Consider the following 19,341-nt stretch of genomic DNA (forward strand, 5'->3'; position numbering starts at 1 on the left):
TGCCACGAACATCGATGTTGTGCAACAGTGGTGTGAGCAAGCACACGGCCAATGAATGAAGAACGTGTCAACAGACGAGCCCCAAAAACTACTCGGAGAAGTGTTAAAACAACAAATTTGGGATATTTTTAGTGGTCATCTACACAAATCCTTCTTAATAAATGTTTTCACCAGCAACCTTGAAATAAGGATGAAATTCTGTGCTGGTTAAGCTTATGGATGACGCAAAACCCAGGAACTAACAAATTACTCTTTGCATTTTTTGTAAACACACCTCCTCCCGTTGCACCACCAGAAATTCAGACTTACAGACACATTCTCCAAGGGTCTGAACTGTCCTCCCAGGGCAAGTGTTCCCCAGCAATAGGGCAGCCTCTGCCAGCTCCCTTGCCTCAAGTGGGCTGATCTGCAAGGGGGCCACAGCCACTGACCCTCAGTGACAACCCTGATACTGCACAGTCCAAAAGAAATCAGACCATGGTAATTCCCTCTGTCTTAGTTTCAAGCCTTGAAATGACACGCTGCACTTTTCCAAGCACTCAAGTAGAAATAGGAGGAATGCTGAAGTGGTTGTGGTAGCACACTTTTCAGTTTATTGACCTATACAAAATAATAGGTCTAGAAATTCATGAGTAGTAAAAGAATAAGCAAAAAAGAGCTTTCGCATTTCTAGAAGGCTATACAAATATGCAAAACCAAGGAAATAAGTTATTTATTTTGTTTTTGTTCGTTTAATTCCAAATTGCAACTCTAATAATACAAACGACTAAGTACCAGCTTAACAAGTGTGTCCTTCTGTATATATTACATGCTCTGGAATATTGGTAAAAAACGTCCAAAAAAGTTTATCAGAAACTTTTCTATTCACAATATGAACAAGGAGTTACTAATCTTTTGTATAAAAGAAAAAAGAGCACCATTTTATGGGATCCTGAAGCACAGTACAGCTGAGACACGAGAGAGATTTTACAGTATGCAAATGAGTCGTCATAAATCACGCAAGAGAACCCATGCTAGTTTGTTCCTACAGATGGATGACATGAGGTAGGTTTATCCCTCTTAGATCAAGACTGCAGTCGCACTTTTTTTCTGAATAAATGGTTTTGCAAAGATGCTGTTCCAGTCACTTAGTGACTTTGCAACGCACCTGGCAGTTCAGATGGCTCGTGGTACAATTCTAATGCCCCTCATTTTAAGGCACCCACTTGGCTGTTTATGTTTGCATCCACCTCAAAATACTGGCCATTACAATCGAGTTGCTCGTCCTGTGGTAACTGCAACTCTCCATTTCTGATCCTCAGTTCACTACGGCAGAGCAAAACGTAATTGTCACCCACTGAACACTACGCAGCCACTGTGAAATTTGCCTGCTCCTCTGCACAGTGAAGTTGTACCATGGAAAGGTCGGTAAGTGTGAGGTTAGTAATTACACTTTATCATGGAAAGGAGTTCAAAGTTTACTCCTGTTTCCAAAATCCACAACCACCTAGAGTTTTACATGACATATTATGACAGCAAATTCTTTTCTTTCCAGAACTCCTTTGTGGTGCTAACAAACACTCTTAACAACACCCCAAAAATGGATATACTCATTCAAACCTCCATAAGAATAATAAAAAAAATCCAGCCTTCCTTCAAGTAATGTTCCAATACTGATTAAATCACCCTTTGCCTCATTCACACACACAGTATCTATCCTTCACAAGCTTATGAAAGTCCTTCCAGGTCATCATAAGCCACGTCAGAAAAAATTTCCATTTGTTCTTCTTTCAGACATTGTAATTGTGCTCCTAGAATTCCTGGTTTTTCCATAAGAGTTTCCTTTTCACATTTTTTTTTTTCTGAGGTTTGCCTTCAACACCTTCCAATCTTCAAAAAAAGTGCTTGCTGAATATAAATACTTCAACCAAGTGCTGCATCTTGTCGTAGATCACATCGTAGCTTGCCCTTGCTCGTTTAGGCTATCTGGATTCAGAAAGAAGCGCCATTCTTGGTAAGACTTTGTCATTTTGCTATAGTCCCTCGTAATGCTGAACTTCATCTTTCCCAGCAACAGAACACCTCCTTTTTGTTCGGTTGGGAAGGTGCCCCCGAGGTCTCCTTCGGAGTAACAGCGTTTTGTGCAAGGCACACAAGGGTACGAATGCAGGGCTGCAGGCGGTCTACACGAGCGTCCCAGGCTTTGAATCCTCGTGCCAGAATAACCTTTGCTCGTTGCTGTGCAAGTCTTCCTCCAACTGGTTCTCTTCATCACCACCCAGCTGGCTCGTCTCTGCATAAGCTCTGTAAGAGATGGCATCAGGGATAAGCAGGAGTCGAGATCTCCCCCAAATCCCCAAGTTCTGCTTTGGGGATGTACAAACAGGAGGAGCCCCAGCCCACCTCAGCGTGGCGAGCATGAACTCACACGGCCCCCTTGGGCTTGAAGGAATGCTGGCTGCTGTGATTTTACACCCCCAGCAAAATTTGGATCCAAACACAAACCCAGGTGTTGTGCTGTAATTAGGCTATTCGTGCAACAGGATCTCAGCTACTCCAAATTGTCAAGACTCTAAAGTGTATTGATTGCTCATTTGACATAATCACATTAAAATAGAAAACAGAACAGATGAATGATTGGCCTACTGATTCTGAACATGGGAAATTAATAGTAAAAAAGCACTCATACGGAAAAGCCTGCCAAAATAAGCGATTTTCAAAGCCTGGTTATAGGAAGTTAAGAAATTAGTAGAAACCATATTCTTAAACACTGTTATTGTAGAGCTTTTAGATCACTCCAACAAAAAGCCCAAGGCATTTAGCTTAGAAACGAGGATCTAGCAGAAGCTTTTGTATCTTTTTTTTTTTATGCTTTAGCTCATTTTAAAACAAACAAATGAAAAACTCGGTCATTGCCCCCAAGTCAGCCTGGCAGCAAGAGCAAGCAGCCACACGTGAAGCTGGGCACACGCATGCGGAGTACTTACTACAGCTGGCTAGGCTTAGCATAAGAGCACTTAGGCAGGATGGCATTTGTGCGGGCAGAGCCGTTCCCGGGACAGGCGGCCTCTGATCTTGCTGGTGACAGCCGGTGTGCGAGAGCCAGGGGAGACCAAAAACACGAAGCAGGAGCAGCAAGAGTCTCGCATGCACTTCTGCAACGCCCAAGCGAGATCCTGGGCTCCGTGCAGTCCTCAGGGAAGCCCCCACACCCAGCGCAGCTGCAAGGAGCAGCAAGTCTCACCGGGGTCACTGGCTGAGCTCTGCCAAGCAAGATGCGCTTGGTTTATTAACGAGATGACCCAAGTCGGTATTGCCTTTGAGCAGCAGCAGGGTTATGTGTGATTAAAGAGAGGTGCTGCCTTTACTTATTTGTTTTGTTTGTTTTTTTTTTTAATTGGCACAGGAGCTATAGCACCAGAAACACAACAGGTCAGTGTCCTGCCACACCACAGGCACAGGAGAGACCTCCTGCCATGGCAGGGAGAGGAAGGGGGATCAGCAGGTGCTCTGCCCAGCATCACTGCTGCCAGGAGCTGGCTGTCCAGCACCAGCTGGAGGAAAAGCCCATGCCACAGGTGAGTTCATCCTTCACTATGCCTCTTTCCCCCTTCCTTGAATATTGTTGGTACAGTTATAGGCTGATCTATACCACCTGGAGAGGATACTCTCACTAAGTCCATTTTATAAGTACTCTTCATCCTGGCCCCCTGAAATCAAGCTGCTTTCTTCAGATGTTTTAGTCACCTATAAAATGCAGGAGGGAGAAAGGACAGAAAATCTTGACACACTTTACTCACCTGCTTTGCAGAGGGAGGTTGCCATAAGTGTTTCCATAACAGCTGGCAAAAGAGGAATGAGATAACGTATCATAATCTGAAAGTCCCATTGCAAGCGGGTTCCGCCAGTTCCCAGCAGTGTTTGCAGAAGATGCTGGAATTCAAAAAAAAAATTACAGCTAATTAGATCTTTCTGCAGCTAATCAGATGAGACAAATGAGACAGTTCTCATTAGCAATCCCTACGCGTTTCTGCAGGACACACAAGCAGAGAATGCAAACTCAAAATGTTATTTACAAGCACTGTGATGAGGAAAGCAGTTGCAGGGGTATTTCAGAGTGAGGGAATCTCTTTATAAAAAGACTGTTCAGTGATGCTGATTGTACTGTGTTTTGGATACTGTCACAGTAACTGCACGTACATGGCTTCTACTTGATAAATATGCCTGTTTGAAACATATGGCTCTGTGCTGCACTGAACTACCGTGCTTACAGAGACTAAAAGGCAGTTTTACCCACAGAAGACAAGTAAGTCTCTTCCCAGTCACAGAAAAGCAAGAACAAAACTCCTGTTCAGTTCCTTATCTACTTCTCAGCCTTGCTTATACTCTGCTGGTTTTGGGCAGAATTGATACACAGAAGGGATGTACAAAACATTTAGCATAGAACAAATCAGACATTACCCGAAGAGAAAGATGACACACGACTGCTAGGAGAGCATGGCGCCTGCACACCAACAAGGCCCAAACTCCTTTGAGATCCTCTGTCAGACTCAAAGCCTGCCTGCAGGCAATGACCCTGTTCCTTTTGACTGGAGGCACGTTGGTACCAACCACGGAGATGCTCTGCTACTAAGGCCTTGTGAATGTTTTTGGTTATATGCTCCGTTTTAGCAACCTGCTTCCGTGGAAGCCTCAGGGTTGCGTATGGGTTGTGGGGTACTCTGTCCACTTCGTCCTCGTGGTAAGACCTGAATTCCCTGTAACGGTCATATCCGTAATGTGCCGATGCGCGACACAGAGGATTGACACTGTACTGTCCCTCTGTGTCACTCTCATAAACGTATCCTCCGTTGTAATAAACGTCAGATTCGGTGTAAGGGGAATATCCAGAAATATAGTAACTGGAGGAAGGCTGCTCCTGATTTTTGTGGTAGACACCATTCCGGATGTCCTTCTGGGCAAGATTCGGCATGCTTCCTGAACTCGCAGCAGAAATGTTTTGTTTCTTTGACCGTCTTCGACCCCTGGTCCTGTTGTCAAGCGTCTGAGTAGTATAACACGGTCTGGATGTAGGCGTCACGCAGTAATATTCAGCACTGGACTGGCTAGTGTAGGATGATCCATCATCTAGGATCTCTGTGCTGCTGCTTCGCTGGGACTTTGAAAGGGAGAAGGCTGGCTTTTCAGCGGGCGCCTCGGACAGCAGGTGGGTTTGGGACTCCAGACTGCCACTGCGCTGCCTGCAATGGTGCGGGGAAACATCTGGCCTGAAACAATACAGACAGAGGTTGGTTACAAGCAGTCACACGCAGACATACAGACAGAGCTGGATAGAGCACGTGTGGGCAAACCAGGTGTGCTTCCTCCCCAGACAAAGCACAACACAAACCCAGCACTTCCTTCTCACATGGAGTACCTGCACTGCAAGAAATTCAGCTTGGCTAAATTTTACTTTTGCTGCAACAGCAGGAGATTTTTCAGATTTTCACGGTGAGCAAGGTAACCCGTGACAGTGATACACGCAACAATGCTGACAAACTCGCATTTTGCAATGACTTACAGGAGGGATCTCACAGTGTAAGTATGTAATGTCTAGACAAGTAGCTGAGCAAGGATCAGAGCATAGGAAGCTGGGCTTCCCGTGGCTCTGTGTCCCACGATTGTGTGACCAGGGCCGAATATACCATAAGCTCTTTATAACATTTTAACATTTATAGCATCTCTCCTTCCCACAGTAAGGGCACCAATTCGGATCTCTCTCCTCTGTTTGGCCACTTACTTTTCAGGAGGCTTGAAGGACCTTAGTTCACAGAAGATATCTGTAAGCTTGTACTCCAGCTTCCATCTCACTCCTGATTTTGCAGGCACCCAGTAGTGCAGCAGTGTGTGCTACTATTTCTGCTACTGCCCAGCATTTATATTCCTGCAAATGCTCTCACTTGCATGTTACAAAGCCGGTGCAAAACTGTACCAGAAGATGGTGGCTGATAGCAACCTTGTGCCTCAAATATACAGAAAAGGCATTTTGAGAGCCTGACCCCTGAGAGCTGCACTGCAAATGACCTTTTATCCCCTTAACACCATTTAAACTCAAAATAAAACCCCCTTACTGTAAGTGACTGCTACTGTAGGCGTTGCGTGTAAGCACGGGTGTTGTAGGCATGCTTCTCCCCCCGTGGGACGGGGGCAGTCGGTCCAGGGTGCGATAAGGACTGCTGTGAGTTGAGAGCGGGTCCCTGTAAGGAAAACGACAGAACCCCAGTTAGGTCAACCACAATGCAAGTCACACCTACTGAGACTCCGTGCACCCTCAGTCTTAAATTAAATAAAAAATATCTTAAGGGCTAAAAAAGCAGGTAAGGGTAACTGGATATGATTCCATATACAGAACAGAACTAAACAAGAAGAAAAATTGAAGCTCTTTTTGTGGTTCAAGAGGTTACTATTCTTAGAGGAAGAAAAGTGCTCCCCAAGTCTTAGGTGAACTGTGTATGCTTTGACCATGTACCTGCTGACATACTGATAGGATCAGGAGGGATGGGTATGGTCAGGTGTTATCTGAAGCAATGATGCACAGTCATCAGGAAACACACAAGCTGTTTAATACTGAAAACAAACCACTTGGCCACAAAAGGGTGAAAGTACTGGTGGGCACGATCGATTCCTTAAATGCAGTCCTTGCTATTAAATTTCTCACCTGACTCACGAAGACTGCACTACTCTGCAGTTTCACAGAGACTTGACTACTCATACACACTGTATTACTAAACAGGAAATTTAGCTCTTATCACTAAACTCTTGAACCCCAGAAGAGTGCAGAGACAGCGGCAACTCTGGAGAGCCCATAAAAAAAAAGTTTCTACATGGACAAGACCAAATTTATGCCAACAACACAGAGAGTGCAGTGAGATATGCCATACCTGGAGTGTCTCGTCTCCAAGAGCTGCTCATTCATGGATGACTTTCTAAGATGGATTCTCTCCAGCCCAAGGGACTTTGGTGGAGGAAGCCTTGGAGAAAGCTGTGCAGAGCTGGTTCTTTGTGCTGGCACAGTGAGGGATTCACTGGCTGTTGGAAAGGAATACGTATTTTATTAGCAAAATCCTTGCTATTTTTGTCCTATATATACATCTGTGACTCCTGAACAGAAACTCTTTGTGCTGTGGGGACAAGGAGGGAAGCTGTGACTACAGGGAGCCTCTCCCGCACCTGCGTGCATCAAGCTCTCCTTCACCTGGACAGGACATTGTGGAGTCTCATGCAGGTCTCCGCAGCACCTCTGACAAGAGGTTTCTGCTTGGCACTTTGCAGCACCACAGAGTGGAACTTTCTTGGGAAAGTGCCTGTCTGCAGCTCTGTCCCTCCCAGAGCAGAGCTGGCACGCTCAGCCTCTCCAAAGCCAGTTCCTCTCCCTCACCATTCAGCACTTCACTTGGAAATGACGTGAAGGATTAGTTTAATACAACCTAAAAGGGACTGACTTCAAAAGGGACTGAGCGAGCAAAGACACTGGCAAACACATTTGAGTGAAGGCAATTGGGAAGACGTTGGTTTGATCCTTGTTCTCACTTGCTTAAGGCACAATCCAGATGCCATTAGAGCCAAAAGGAAACTACAATGAATACATATAAACACAGGACAAGCATCATAGAGAATGCATTCACAAACCAAGGCTCTGGCTCTACTTCTACTTGTGCAAGCAGGAATCAAGTGTGCCTCCATTTTAAAGCGTCAGAAGGGTTATACAAGTCTAAAACTGGGACAAAGCAAGATCAGAATCAGGCCCTAACTGAAAAGTGAGTAATAATTTAGATAATGTTTGTCCCCAGATGATGATTACCCAGCCAAGGGAGAGGCAAGCCAAGTCCTTTCCACCTTGTGGAACAGGGTGTGAATGTGTCGTCTGTGGGTGTGTGCCCAAAGTGAGTAAGCTGAGCAAACACCATACCCATGCAAGATGCAGCTCACTAGGTAACAAGGAAACGTAAACAGATTGTTAGGATCTCTGACTATTCCACTTTTTACAAGTTTTAGTAACTGTGAGGACAGAAGAGCTGGGGAATTCCTCCCAGCTGCTTATCTGCCTCGGTCAGGTCCCAGGGATGGAGCATCTATTGGCAGTTCACAGTTTCCCAGGCTGATCACAACAAAACCATCACAATAAAACCAAGTGCCTTCTCTGAGGACAACTTAAATCAGCCCACAGAGCAGAAACTTTCAATAACCAACCCATTACAAAAACAGACATTCCTGATTAAGCTCTTTTTAACTCTGCTGTAATTTGTCATTGAAAGACAATAAAGTAGCAGGCTAAAGGACGTTAAGTCAAAGAGTATCACTGAACAGGCACACTTCAAAGGCAGAAAAGGATAATCAACATACCATCATCATAGGTTGTTGTATCAGACAGAGAGCTGCTCTCAGATGGGATTATATCATCTGTGAATGAAAACAAGCACTTAAAGCACACTCCACATTAATTTCAAACTATCACATACAGTTTGTTTTCTAAGGCTTCAGAGCCAGTTGATACTTGTAAAGCTGCAATCACACTGCTTTAGACTTCAGCAGCCTGAAGACGGCCCTGCTTTGCTGTCCTATCAGGACCTATTTGTAGTCTTTGCATTTCAGCAAGCTACCCCCATAATTATCAAAGGAGATTTTTTCAACTGCAGTGGGAATCAGGCCAAGATTCACAAAGGTGTTTTCCACTCATCTTCCAAGAGATCTCACAGGGTGTTTTGGTGCTTCTATAGGAGTCAGGAGCCTACACAGACACGTAGATCTTGGCTGCCAGCATCTAATCTCCTCAGGTACACCTGAAATCCCACCAGGTAGGTACTAAACGCCTTTTGAAATTTGGAATTAAATTAACCTGTGAATGTTTCATCAGCATATAAATTCTGCTTCAATTAAATTAATATAAAGCCAGAAAAATTCCACCGATTTCAATCAAGTCACTGCAAATTCCAGCAGCACAGAGTGCACAAACTGTTGCACAGGCATTGCTTTTTTTTTTTCCTGTTTCTTTTATGTTTTGCTATTTATTCATAGCACTTCCCTGCATGTGCCTGTGCCCTCACCTTATTACCACACACCACCACTCAGGCTCACAAGCAGCCTGTCCTTGCCAAACAGCCCGCATGGTCCTGGAACAGACCAGCTGAGGCCCGGAAATCAGGCTGGTGATAAAAAGCAGTACCAAAGGTAATTAACCCAGAGAGACATTGAGCCTGTTGCTGGCAAGACACAAAGCTGGTGAGGTGAAAACTCTGCGTGAGCCTCCATGAATGAGAGAAAGGAGGCTGCAGATGACGATGGTGGCTGCCACCTCACACGTGACATCTGCTTACTGCATCACTCACCGTGAACACCCGCAATGAACGCTGCTGATTTGTGCAAGGTAAGCTCTAGTTACAAGAACCAGGTAAACAGAGCTGCTCTCTTCAAGCAGAGCCAAACATCAGGGCTGGCCCCTGCCCCGAGGGGCTTGTCAGACCACCAAGGTGGGCTGCAGCGCTTCTCGCAACCTGACACGGGGAAGGAGCTTTACAGGAGTTTATTTACATGAATTTACCAAGTGATGGTGAAATAAGGAACCGGGCCCAATGCAAAAAGAAATAAAAAAATCTTCCTAGAGACACACACAAAAAGCAAGCCTAAAGCTGGCTACACAAGGATTTGCAGTGCTGACAAACGCAGGAGCTCTGAATTTAAATCTCAAATCTGTGAAATTCCCTGAAAAGGGAAAGAAATTCTCTGGGGTACAGAGGAAGCAAAGGAAAGGAAGAAGGGAACATATTGAGGAGGAGACAGCCCAGCACGTCCTTCATCAACCACTCCTGTAGCTGGGACGTAAATACCTACGGTATAACTCAATAAATCACTGTTACTACTTAACACGTCATTTCCAACAAGCCATTCCCAAATTTCACAGCTGCAAGTGACTTTATTACTGCTCAGCTTTCTTCAGCCCTGTACCTTGAACCCAGCAGTACAGTCGGTAACGGTGAAAAGGTTACACATCAATCAGTTACTGAACTTGAAGCAGTTCAGGGCTCTGCTTCAGGTACTGTAAACATTCAGACGCTGCTCCAGTCGGGAGCTGGAAGGGAACACAGCTACCTTACTGCTGGCCAAGCATTTGCTGCTGCTACCTGCAGGAAAGCAGCCCCTCAGAGAGGGACAGCCCAGTCCCTTCTGTCTGTGTTTCCCTCCTCAGACAGCAAACAAGGATGCCATGTATCAGGTGTTGCAAAATGATGGGCTAAATGGAATTTGTATAAGGACTGAGGATTGCACATCCAGCTCCTAAGTTCCTTGTTTGCACAATGGTTAAAAAAACCTCCATGCAACAAGCAGCAGCAGTGCACAGATGCTGCCCATGCTCTTGCTGGCCTTCAGCAGCTCCCCGTGCTGTTACTCCACATCACATGTCACAAGTAATGCAGGGCCTCCCACAATTGGTATCCAGATTGGTGAGCAATAACTGGAAAAACAGATGTTTTCCTCATCTCTGTCAATTAGGAACTAGCTGGGCCACATTAAAACGTGATCACCAGCCCTTCAGAAAAAACACCCTGTGATGATAGACGGCCCAGTGCTGCTGGGTGCAAATCCAAATCAAGCTCTCAATGAGAGTGAGACAAAGCAAGGCTATCCCAACAGAAACCAGGCAGTGCAAGAGGGTTCTCCTCCAGGGAAAACACAAGAGGTCTCCATCTCAAGTGTCAGTGAGAAAGTATCAATATCAACAGCAGAAAAAAATTGCATTTTCTTTCCCACCCTGCAATTCCCAGGAAAAAAATACCAGCTTCATGTAACATTTCCTTGGGGACAGAGGAGGCAAAAAGAAATCAATCAAATAATTTTCCATGGAAAGGAAAAGTAAAACAAGTCCTAAAACTGTTAAACGCTATAGGAACTAGAATAGCCTCCAATACACCTATGAACCTTAGTGTTCTCATGCTCCTTCAGTTAACTTGGATGCTACGAAGTTTTCATGCTTTGTGCTATGAAGAAGCCAGAGTCTCACCTCCCTCAGGAAAACCATATTTTCCGAATCGAAGAGCCAAGGACACCTGCTTTCACTGTGCTCATCACTGGCAAATCCATTTAGTCAAAAATCTGTATGACACAATTTGCATTCATAAACTCCTGAACTTTGCTTACGTCTTCCTAGGCATCAGTCATTTTTAATCACGAAACAAAATCTCTGGTCCTTGTTTTCTTGACTCCTTAGAAAAACTCACACGTTCTGTTTTTGCCAGAACTGCAGCATTGCAGAAGGGAGAGAGATCTTGCGTGTGGCAGCTCAGAAATACACCTGCATTCAATACACTACGAATTAGGACACCACACCAGTTTCGACTGAGATGCTCCCGCCAGCCCTTCTATGTATAGCGCTCCTGGTCGCTACCTGGTGCTGGAACGTGCCTGTGCTTGTTCTGAAAACTGCAGCTTATTCTGCCCTCAGCCTATAAGCTGTGGATCTATTGTATCAGATGCAGCAAATTGCATCTCTTTTTCTTATTTAATTGCCTTGGAGAAGATAAAAATCGCATAGACACATGTAAACAAAACTTGTAAGTGAGCCAAATGACTTTTTTTCCCCTGTTTTCATCAGAGCACGGGGAATTCTCTTGATTACCTGGTAGAGTAAGAGATGATTTCTGGGTTGGTTTTTTGCCACACTTGATTCTGTATTCGTTTATGGAATTTTCTATCTCTTGAAGCTTTTTTACAGCATCAGCATACTCTTGCTTTCTTTTCTTCTTTACGTTTTTGCAGAGATCTGGCTCACTAGCAAGTTTCTTTGCAGCTTCTACCAGCTTTTGCTGTATGATAAAATTGCTCTCCAACTCCTGCAGAGCGGGATCCTGTAAATTCAAGAGATGAGATATTTAGATGAGGTTATACAAACGATGATCTGTTTTTGTAGTAATGAAGTGGAAACCTCCTGCTCCAAGACAAAGCCTGAAAATGCCTCTTTGAATCTCTCCCTGCTTTAGAGAAAATAAAAATTGGTATCACCATGCCTACATTACTGGGAGAAGGAAGCTTTAATTAATTGTTTGTAAACAACTTTGAGAGGCTCAAATGAAAGGCGCTGCAGCAGTGCTCGGTAACACATTATTAAATCTGGACAGTAGGATTTTGTTTCAGTTGCACGTAGGCAGACTACATAAAATCAGTTTGCTGCAGACACGGATTATACAATAACGTAAAGCCAGTGCAGCGAGTTTTGGGTGAAAGACAGATGCAAAGTGCCCAGTGTCTACCTACTGCTTGGATGAATACACAGCTAGTTAGCAAGTATCTTAAGGAATGAGGGGAAACGATGCTCTTCCAGAAACTGCACATATCTGAATTAGCATATCTCCTGAGTCAGTTTCTGCCAGCAAAATTCATATTAGCTTCTTGAGCAATATGGAGCTTTTACTTAGGTGGAACTTGCATTAAGCCAGAGGTAAATCTCCTGCTGTCATCTGTCACACAACTATGCTCAGGGACAGATGATTTTGCAAGGGGGACAAGCACACCCCAGCCACTTTCTGGGCTCAAACACAACCTCAAAACACCACAAGTCAGTGCTCAGGAAAGGCTCACATGCACAGGTTTTCAAATGGCATCATGAACCTGCTCTTCTTTAATTCACAGAAAAAATTACATTAAAATGCAAGTAACATGGCCAAATCGGGGGCTCAGGCTAGGGATTTTAAGGCTTTTTGAAATGGCCAATTTCCCGGTCATTTCTCAGGGAGCACAGCTGAAATAAGGGCAGCACCTGTCTAGATCCTCAGGCATATGCACGCAACTGCCCCCAGCTGTCTCCTCTTAAACAATCAGGTAAGAGCCGGATTATTTCGAAGTGGCTTTGGCCACTGGTCTGGCCACCCCACCTTTGCTGTGAAAACAAGCTGCAGTGCTCACCTCTTCAGTAGGGAGCAGGTTGTCATCCAGTTTGAAAGCTGTGCCAACACGTCTTCTGACCTGGGGAGGTTCCTCTCCAGCGCTCAGAGGATACTCCTTTGGCATCTTGCCCGTCAGCTCCTGGGGAACAGAGAGGGCTCTACATGAAGGTCCAGTGAGCAAGAAGAGCCCACCCCAACCCTGGGTAAGGTGCTGTTCTCACCGCCTCGCGCAGGCAGATTTTCTTCAGCTCCTCAACTTTCTGCAGCAGTTTTTCCTGAAGGAGTTTCTCTTTCTTCTTTAGCTCCATAATTTTCTCCTTCTTTTGTTCTTCACTGACCTCCGAATCCTGAGAGCCTGAAAAATACATTCTCTTTGTTAGAGAATTTATAGGTAAAAACCACTGCTTTCCTTCCCACAACAAAGGACTGGGCAGGAAAGCGGAGATCTCCCCAGAACTGGCCAACCTAGCCCAACTGCATCATATTCAAAATGCAACGTCCAGCTCTTGTGTCATCCAGGAAGAAGGCTTTTAGGAAATCTGCACTTCTTCAAACCCTCAATACTGGCCAAGCCTCAAGTATACAAGCCAAAACCGTGCTACTCAAAACAAATCGAGACATTAGGGATCTCTATGATACACTTGATACTTCAGCTTTGATTTTGCTTTGATACAGACACCGATTCTCCTCACTTGGGCTTTACCTCCAGGCACTTCTTGGGGGGAAGGAAGGCTTTTATCTACCTAGGAGTCCTCCACGGGTGGTGGAGAGATCTGAAGTCCACTTCAGGGCTGAATTTTATTGAGGAGAATGTCTCTTTTCTGCTTATTTTTTGTGGAAAGCCAGGGCAATTCAACTCCTAGAGCAGGTGCTCTAAGTTTGCCTGGATTCAGTTTGGATTGAATGACACTTGGATGAGACGTACAGTCAGTCATTCAAGGATGAGCTAACCAACCGGTAGTGATATCAAGTTACTTGTGGACCAAAAGTACTTGGTTGCTTATCTGTCCTTAGCACATTTTCACTTCCTTATTAGTTACAATGGGAGAGGAAACAGCAGATCATACAAGAGATGTTTCTGCCTCAGATATGTAACCAATACATGCTGTCACACGTTTCACTGTATTTGTGGTCAGCGGGACTCATTATCCCTGTTAACACACAAGTGCTGCTGTACTTCAGGGTCTTGCATTTACACAAAATGTAAGACTGATGACACAAAATGTTACCTGATGAGATTAAACTGCCATTGCTGGCCATAATCAGCTGATTTTTTGCTTCCATAGTCACTAGCTTTGAAACCTTTGGTGTTCCCATTTCTGTCAAATCCATGGCAATATCATCCAAACTTCTGGCTGAAGGAATTTTTGCCTGAAAGAGTTAAATAAATCACTGAGTTACCTCTAATTAACTTCAGAACATGGGGTCACAGAAGATGACATTTCACACCCCATCTCCCCCAAAAACTAAGGGCTAAAGCAGCAGCATCACAGGAGCTGACTGTGCACTTGGCTGCCCCAGCATTCCTCAAACCTGTCCCCAAAGTCTGAACTGCTCCCAAACTCGAAACCTCTTCTCTGTTTGCACCGTGTTCAAAAAGAACATGAGAAAGAGACCAAAGAAAAAGCAGATTAAATACTGAGACATGGGAATTCCCTCTGCTGTGATTACACTTCCATAGCTCTTAATTGGAGGCAGCCTAAAATGGATCGAATAACAATACCGTAGCTTAGACTGCTCAAAAAGCAGACAAAAACTATTTGTATTTTTTCTCTAGGGATTAGGTTATCCACGGAACAACATGCACTGAAGGATATGTAGGAAAGGTGTTGAAGCTTAAGCCTACAGCAAAATGCCTTGTAACTTACTTTGCTTTGTTTTCTGTCCAAGTAGAACTGGTGTTGACTGATTGCCATTACCCAGATGGATTTGATCAGGGAAGTGTTTGCATACCAGGTTTGCACTACCAGTCCACTCTGACCAAAGGTCCTTCTCGAGACTGAAATCCTGAAGAGGTGAAAAGAAACACAACTTTAAGACAGGCCTCTGAGGTTTAAAGTCTCCAAAGCCTCTTTCCTAACCAGGCAAGACTCACAGCCTTTATTTTAGAGATATAAAAACCTGGACTCCCTTCTCCCCAGCACCCGCTGCTGCTGCCTTTCCTCCCTCCTACCTTGCCCTCCATTTTACAAAGTCAAAGCCCCTCCTGGCTGAGCTCTGTGGAGCAGCTCTATGAATAAGAAATTCACCCTGGGCAAAGGCTCTTCCTTCCCGGAAGGCAAGGCACAGAAAAGCAGCTGAGGGTGAGCTCCCTCCCTCACCCCTGGCATCAGTGCCACCGCAGGGAAGGGCAGGAGGTGCCCGCAGTTCTGCACTGCCACCTCCCATCCCCAGGCACTAGGACAAATGACTAACAGCCAGTCCTGGGAGAAGATTCATCCCACGGCTATCCCCTCTCCAGCCTCACCTGCGGGGATCGTGCACTTCCACAGCAAACTTCTTCTCACGGAAATAGAGGTTTTCCAGCTGCTTCCATTGGAATAGCTACAAGAACGGGGAGAGAGCAGCAGAGCATGGTCACTCCAAGAATCACCAAACTTCTGCCCCCACATTAGCCAATTCCAGCGAGTTACAAATCCTGTGCATCTTCAGCTATGGCACAGACTCAGCAATAACATTCATAACATAGTGTATTGATATAAATGTAGGGGATGTCCCTAAATGCACGCTTTTACAAACAATGCTCTACAACTTCTGGGTTTGGGCTGTGAAAATATCTGCTTTTATCCACAGCACAATTAATGTCACTGCTGCATGTCTGCAGGGACCTTGGGAGGGTGGCCAAAGTCCTTTTCTCTCTGATTAAATGCAAAAGAACTCCAAACGCAGCAACTACAGGGATACCAGGAGTCTCTCTCCTCAGTCAGAACACCCCCAGGGAACGGCAGCAGCTGGGGGACAACCAAGACCTTTCCTTTCTGAAGACACTGGGCGTGGGATTCGGCGAGACATTTCAGAACAGGGTAAAACACGCACAGAGAAGCAGCAGCTAGGGGAGGACTGGCCCCACAGCACACACTGCTGTAAGGAAACTGCCGATTTCCTGCAAAGTGCCAGCCAGGAGAACACGCTGAAGGAAACCCTCTGCACCAGGGCTCAGCAGCTGCACCCATGGGCTCGGGGTTTCGCACGAACCCGCCTGCTTTTTGTGCCAGAACCAGTGCCCCGTGGGGCTCACCCCACAGGTTCTGCACCTCCTGAGCCCAGCCCCACAGGGCTGCTGCTCCCCTGCCCCTCGGTGCGGGGTCCTGCAGCAGCACGCCCTGCCCAGCACTACACGTGGGGGCACATGGACACCCGCACACGTGTCCCCGAGGTGTTGCTGAAGGTGGCAGGGAACAGCAGAGACCCCTCCATCCCCCAGGGTCGCTCTGCCAAGCAGCTCTTGCCAGGACCTGGCACCAGCAGCCCCAGAGCCCCGGCACACGCGATGCTCCTCACTGTGACACCCTGGCATGGCTGGGAACCAACACACGGCAGCTACGGACGGGTCTCACGCTCCGTACAGCTCCTCTCATGCCACCACGCTCCCTCGTTTGAGAGCTGCCCTGGCAGGGCTGTAAGGAGCACAGCCTTGCTCACACCTCTGCGGCAGCTCTCCGTCCGAGCCCTTTCCTCTGCTTCATTAAAACTTCCCTTCCTAGCACCACCACTCATTGCTAGATTCCGCCACACGAAAAAACCGCGGCGGGGCCAAATGCCATTTCAATCCCAATAAATCACTTGCTGTAGGATCACCGAAGCTTTCCCCTGCCACCTAACCACATTCCCGCACCGAGGAGAAGCGCCCAGCGCCAGCAGCGCCCTGCCCGCAACGCCCCCCCCCCTGCCGCCCCCTTCCCCAAAGCAGAAGGGTCCCCGCAGCACCTAGCGGGGTGCCCCTACCTGCCCTTACCTGTCCCCGGCCCGCGGGTCCCGTCCCGCTGGGCGGCAGCCGGCGGCTGCCCAGGAACCCCCAGGAACCCGCAGGCACCGGGGCGGCACCGGGCGGGGCGCAGCGGGGCCGGGCTCCGCCGCTCGCAGCCTCCGCCCCGGCACCGGCACCGCCACCGCCGGGCCCCGGGGCTCAGCCCCGGCCTCGGCGCTGCTCCGCCCCCAGCAGGGGTGGGGGGTGCGCGTCCGGCGGCAGGGTTAAAAAGGGAAAAAGAAAAAAAAGAAAAAGGGGGAGAAGGAAGGGGGGAAAAAGAACGACGTAAAAGGAAACGGGGAGAATTAAAAAAAAAAAAAAAAGGAAAAAAGGAAAAATGAGAAAAATAGGGAAAAAAAGGAAAAAAATAAAATAATAAAATTAAAATAAAAATAAATAGAATAAAAATAATAGAATTAACGTGAAAATAAAAATTAAAAATAGTAAAAAAATCAAAAATTAAAATAAAATAAAAATAATAGAATTAACATGGAAATAAAAATTAAAAATAATAAAAAATCAATAAAATAAAATAAAAATAATAGATTTAACATAAAAATAAAAATAAACAATAAAATAATAAAATTAAAGTAAAAAATAAAACAAAAATAAAAATAAGAAATAAAATACAAAATAATTTTAAAATAAACAATGATAACAATGAAATAGTAATAAATAAGATGTAAAGAATAAATGAAATGACATAAAAAAGCCTTTACATGTCCTGGAGGTGGCTGGGGAGGGAGCAGAGCCATGTCCTGCTCGCCCCCTGGCCCCCAAACTGCCCACATATTAAAAGAAAAAAGAAAGGGGGGTGGGTTTGGAACTGCTTCTTCAGGGCTGGAAGAACAGTTTGGAAGGATTGAAATGTTTTTGCTGTGCATTTTCCCTGTAGCCCAATGATTACGTCTACCTGATCTAATGAAGGTTTTCCTTACCCCCCTCCCCATCCTCTGACGTTGCCAAACCCTTACATGCTCATGGAAAACCCACTGAGCACTGTGGGGGCTGCCTGTCAGACCCTATAAGTGGGATTTGGCCTATTTAGGATTTGCTTCTTGGGTCTTTTTGGAGAAAGTGCAACACGACCTGATAGCACCTCACCAACCTCACCTCTCGGCATTGGGCAGGGCTCTGACCCCAGCTTTTGGAAGCACGGGAGCTTCACCTCCTGCACGCCTCCTGTGATCCTGCAGCACGAAGAACAAAAGGATCGCCCTCCTAGCCCTCTTTCCCATGCAAAAAGAGCTTCTAATTGTAGTCTAACAACATACGGAGCAGACAGTGCCTGCCTAAGTAGTGAGACACCTTAATAGTGGATGCAGCTGGTTGTCAGCCTGGCCGATCTCGCATCCAGCTTTGAATAAAAGGCAGGTCTGGCTGGGCCCGGCAGCAGGAGCTGGGGAGGACGGCCCCAGCAGGACCACGGGCAGGGAGCTGGCATAGCCCCTGCCTCAAAAAACAGGCAAGAGGCGATTTGCTTAACGCACGGATCAACCTGATACATTTAGCTCAAAACTTACTTTAAAAATATCTATTTTTTTTCAAAGGGATGGAAATCCAGAGAGGGGCCAAGCAGCCGAGCACTGCTCAGCGGCAGCTCCAGCCCTGGCACGTTTCCTGGGCCAAGAGCAATGGCAAATTTCTCACCAAGAGCTCAATTACCTCAATTTTTGGTTTTCCACCCAAGGGATCTTTGCGGAAGGCAGCAGGGATGTGTGCGCCGTGCTGCAGCACTCCTTCCCTCGGGAAGCGCTTTGTGGTACGTGCCGTGCCCGTAGGGAGGTGCAGCCACTGCCATCCCAGTAGCTTACTGGGAACAGCAATCTCCAGACAAATCTGGCGATTCAGACCAAGGAAACATAAAAGATTTCTGCCCGCAGGAATGCACCCCACCCCGATGAAGGAAATTACCACCCTGCCGGCAGGGCTGGAAGAAGGGCTGCGTTTCAGCCCCTCAGCAGCAGTTTGCTGGCTGGCACGCTGCCTTCAACTGAAATCTTTTTTTTTTGTTGTTGTTGTTGTTTTAAATTGCTCTGCCTGGCTGCAAAGGGAGGCATTTGAGGGGATGGCAGGAGAGCCAAGCTGCCCCACCTGCAGCAACTTCTGACAGAAGGAGGCAGACAGCTCTCACCTGTGCCAGCATAAATTGGCAGAGCTCACCCGGAGGCATCCCTCATCTCTTACATATTAAGCCAGCAGTCTAAAAGCCTCTTCAATCACATTTTTTTCTCTAATGCACTGCGATCGGTCCTTGCCAGGTTCTCACTGGCATGGGCTTTAACAAGGATCAGCGATGTCTCAGCAACGAACAATGCGGCTGTCACAGGACGTGTGCGTTGCGGGCCACGAGCTCGAGCAACTTTCTGCACATCTGGAAGGAACCGAGTTTCAGAGCGGACTTGTAACAGCTCTGTGTTTATTTTAAATAATTATGCGAGCTTAGTATCTTATGTCTAAATCAATGGCTTCTCCTCGGTG

The 19,341-nt window shown here is 46.3% G+C and overlaps 1 protein-coding gene across 1 annotated transcript in view; it reads right to left on the reverse strand.

Annotated features, from left to right (window-relative positions):
- Positions 1-570: 570 nt before the first annotated feature.
- Positions 571-19,341, reverse strand: part of FRMD4B (FERM domain containing 4B) — a 57,469-nt gene continuing 38,698 nt past the window's right edge. Inside the window, exons 11-22 of the mRNA XM_032194158.1 lie at positions 15,361-15,437; positions 14,762-14,900; positions 14,123-14,264; positions 13,115-13,248; positions 12,913-13,032; positions 11,630-11,858; positions 8,362-8,418; positions 6,900-7,047; positions 6,090-6,215; positions 4,441-5,246; positions 3,780-3,912; positions 571-2,283 (exon numbers count right to left, since the gene is read on the reverse strand). Of these exons, the coding sequence (XP_032050049.1) occupies positions 2,163-2,283; positions 3,780-3,912; positions 4,441-5,246; positions 6,090-6,215; positions 6,900-7,047; positions 8,362-8,418; positions 11,630-11,858; positions 12,913-13,032; positions 13,115-13,248; positions 14,123-14,264; positions 14,762-14,900; positions 15,361-15,437 (2,232 nt within the window). The 3' untranslated portion in view covers positions 571-2,162. The remainder of the gene's footprint in view (positions 2,284-3,779; positions 3,913-4,440; positions 5,247-6,089; positions 6,216-6,899; positions 7,048-8,361; positions 8,419-11,629; positions 11,859-12,912; positions 13,033-13,114; positions 13,249-14,122; positions 14,265-14,761; positions 14,901-15,360; positions 15,438-19,341) is intronic.

The sequence above is a fragment of the Aythya fuligula genome, chromosome 10 (genome assembly GCF_009819795.1).
Source record: "Aythya fuligula isolate bAytFul2 chromosome 10, bAytFul2.pri, whole genome shotgun sequence".
In the NCBI taxonomy this organism is placed as follows: Eukaryota; Metazoa; Chordata; class Aves; order Anseriformes; family Anatidae; genus Aythya; species Aythya fuligula.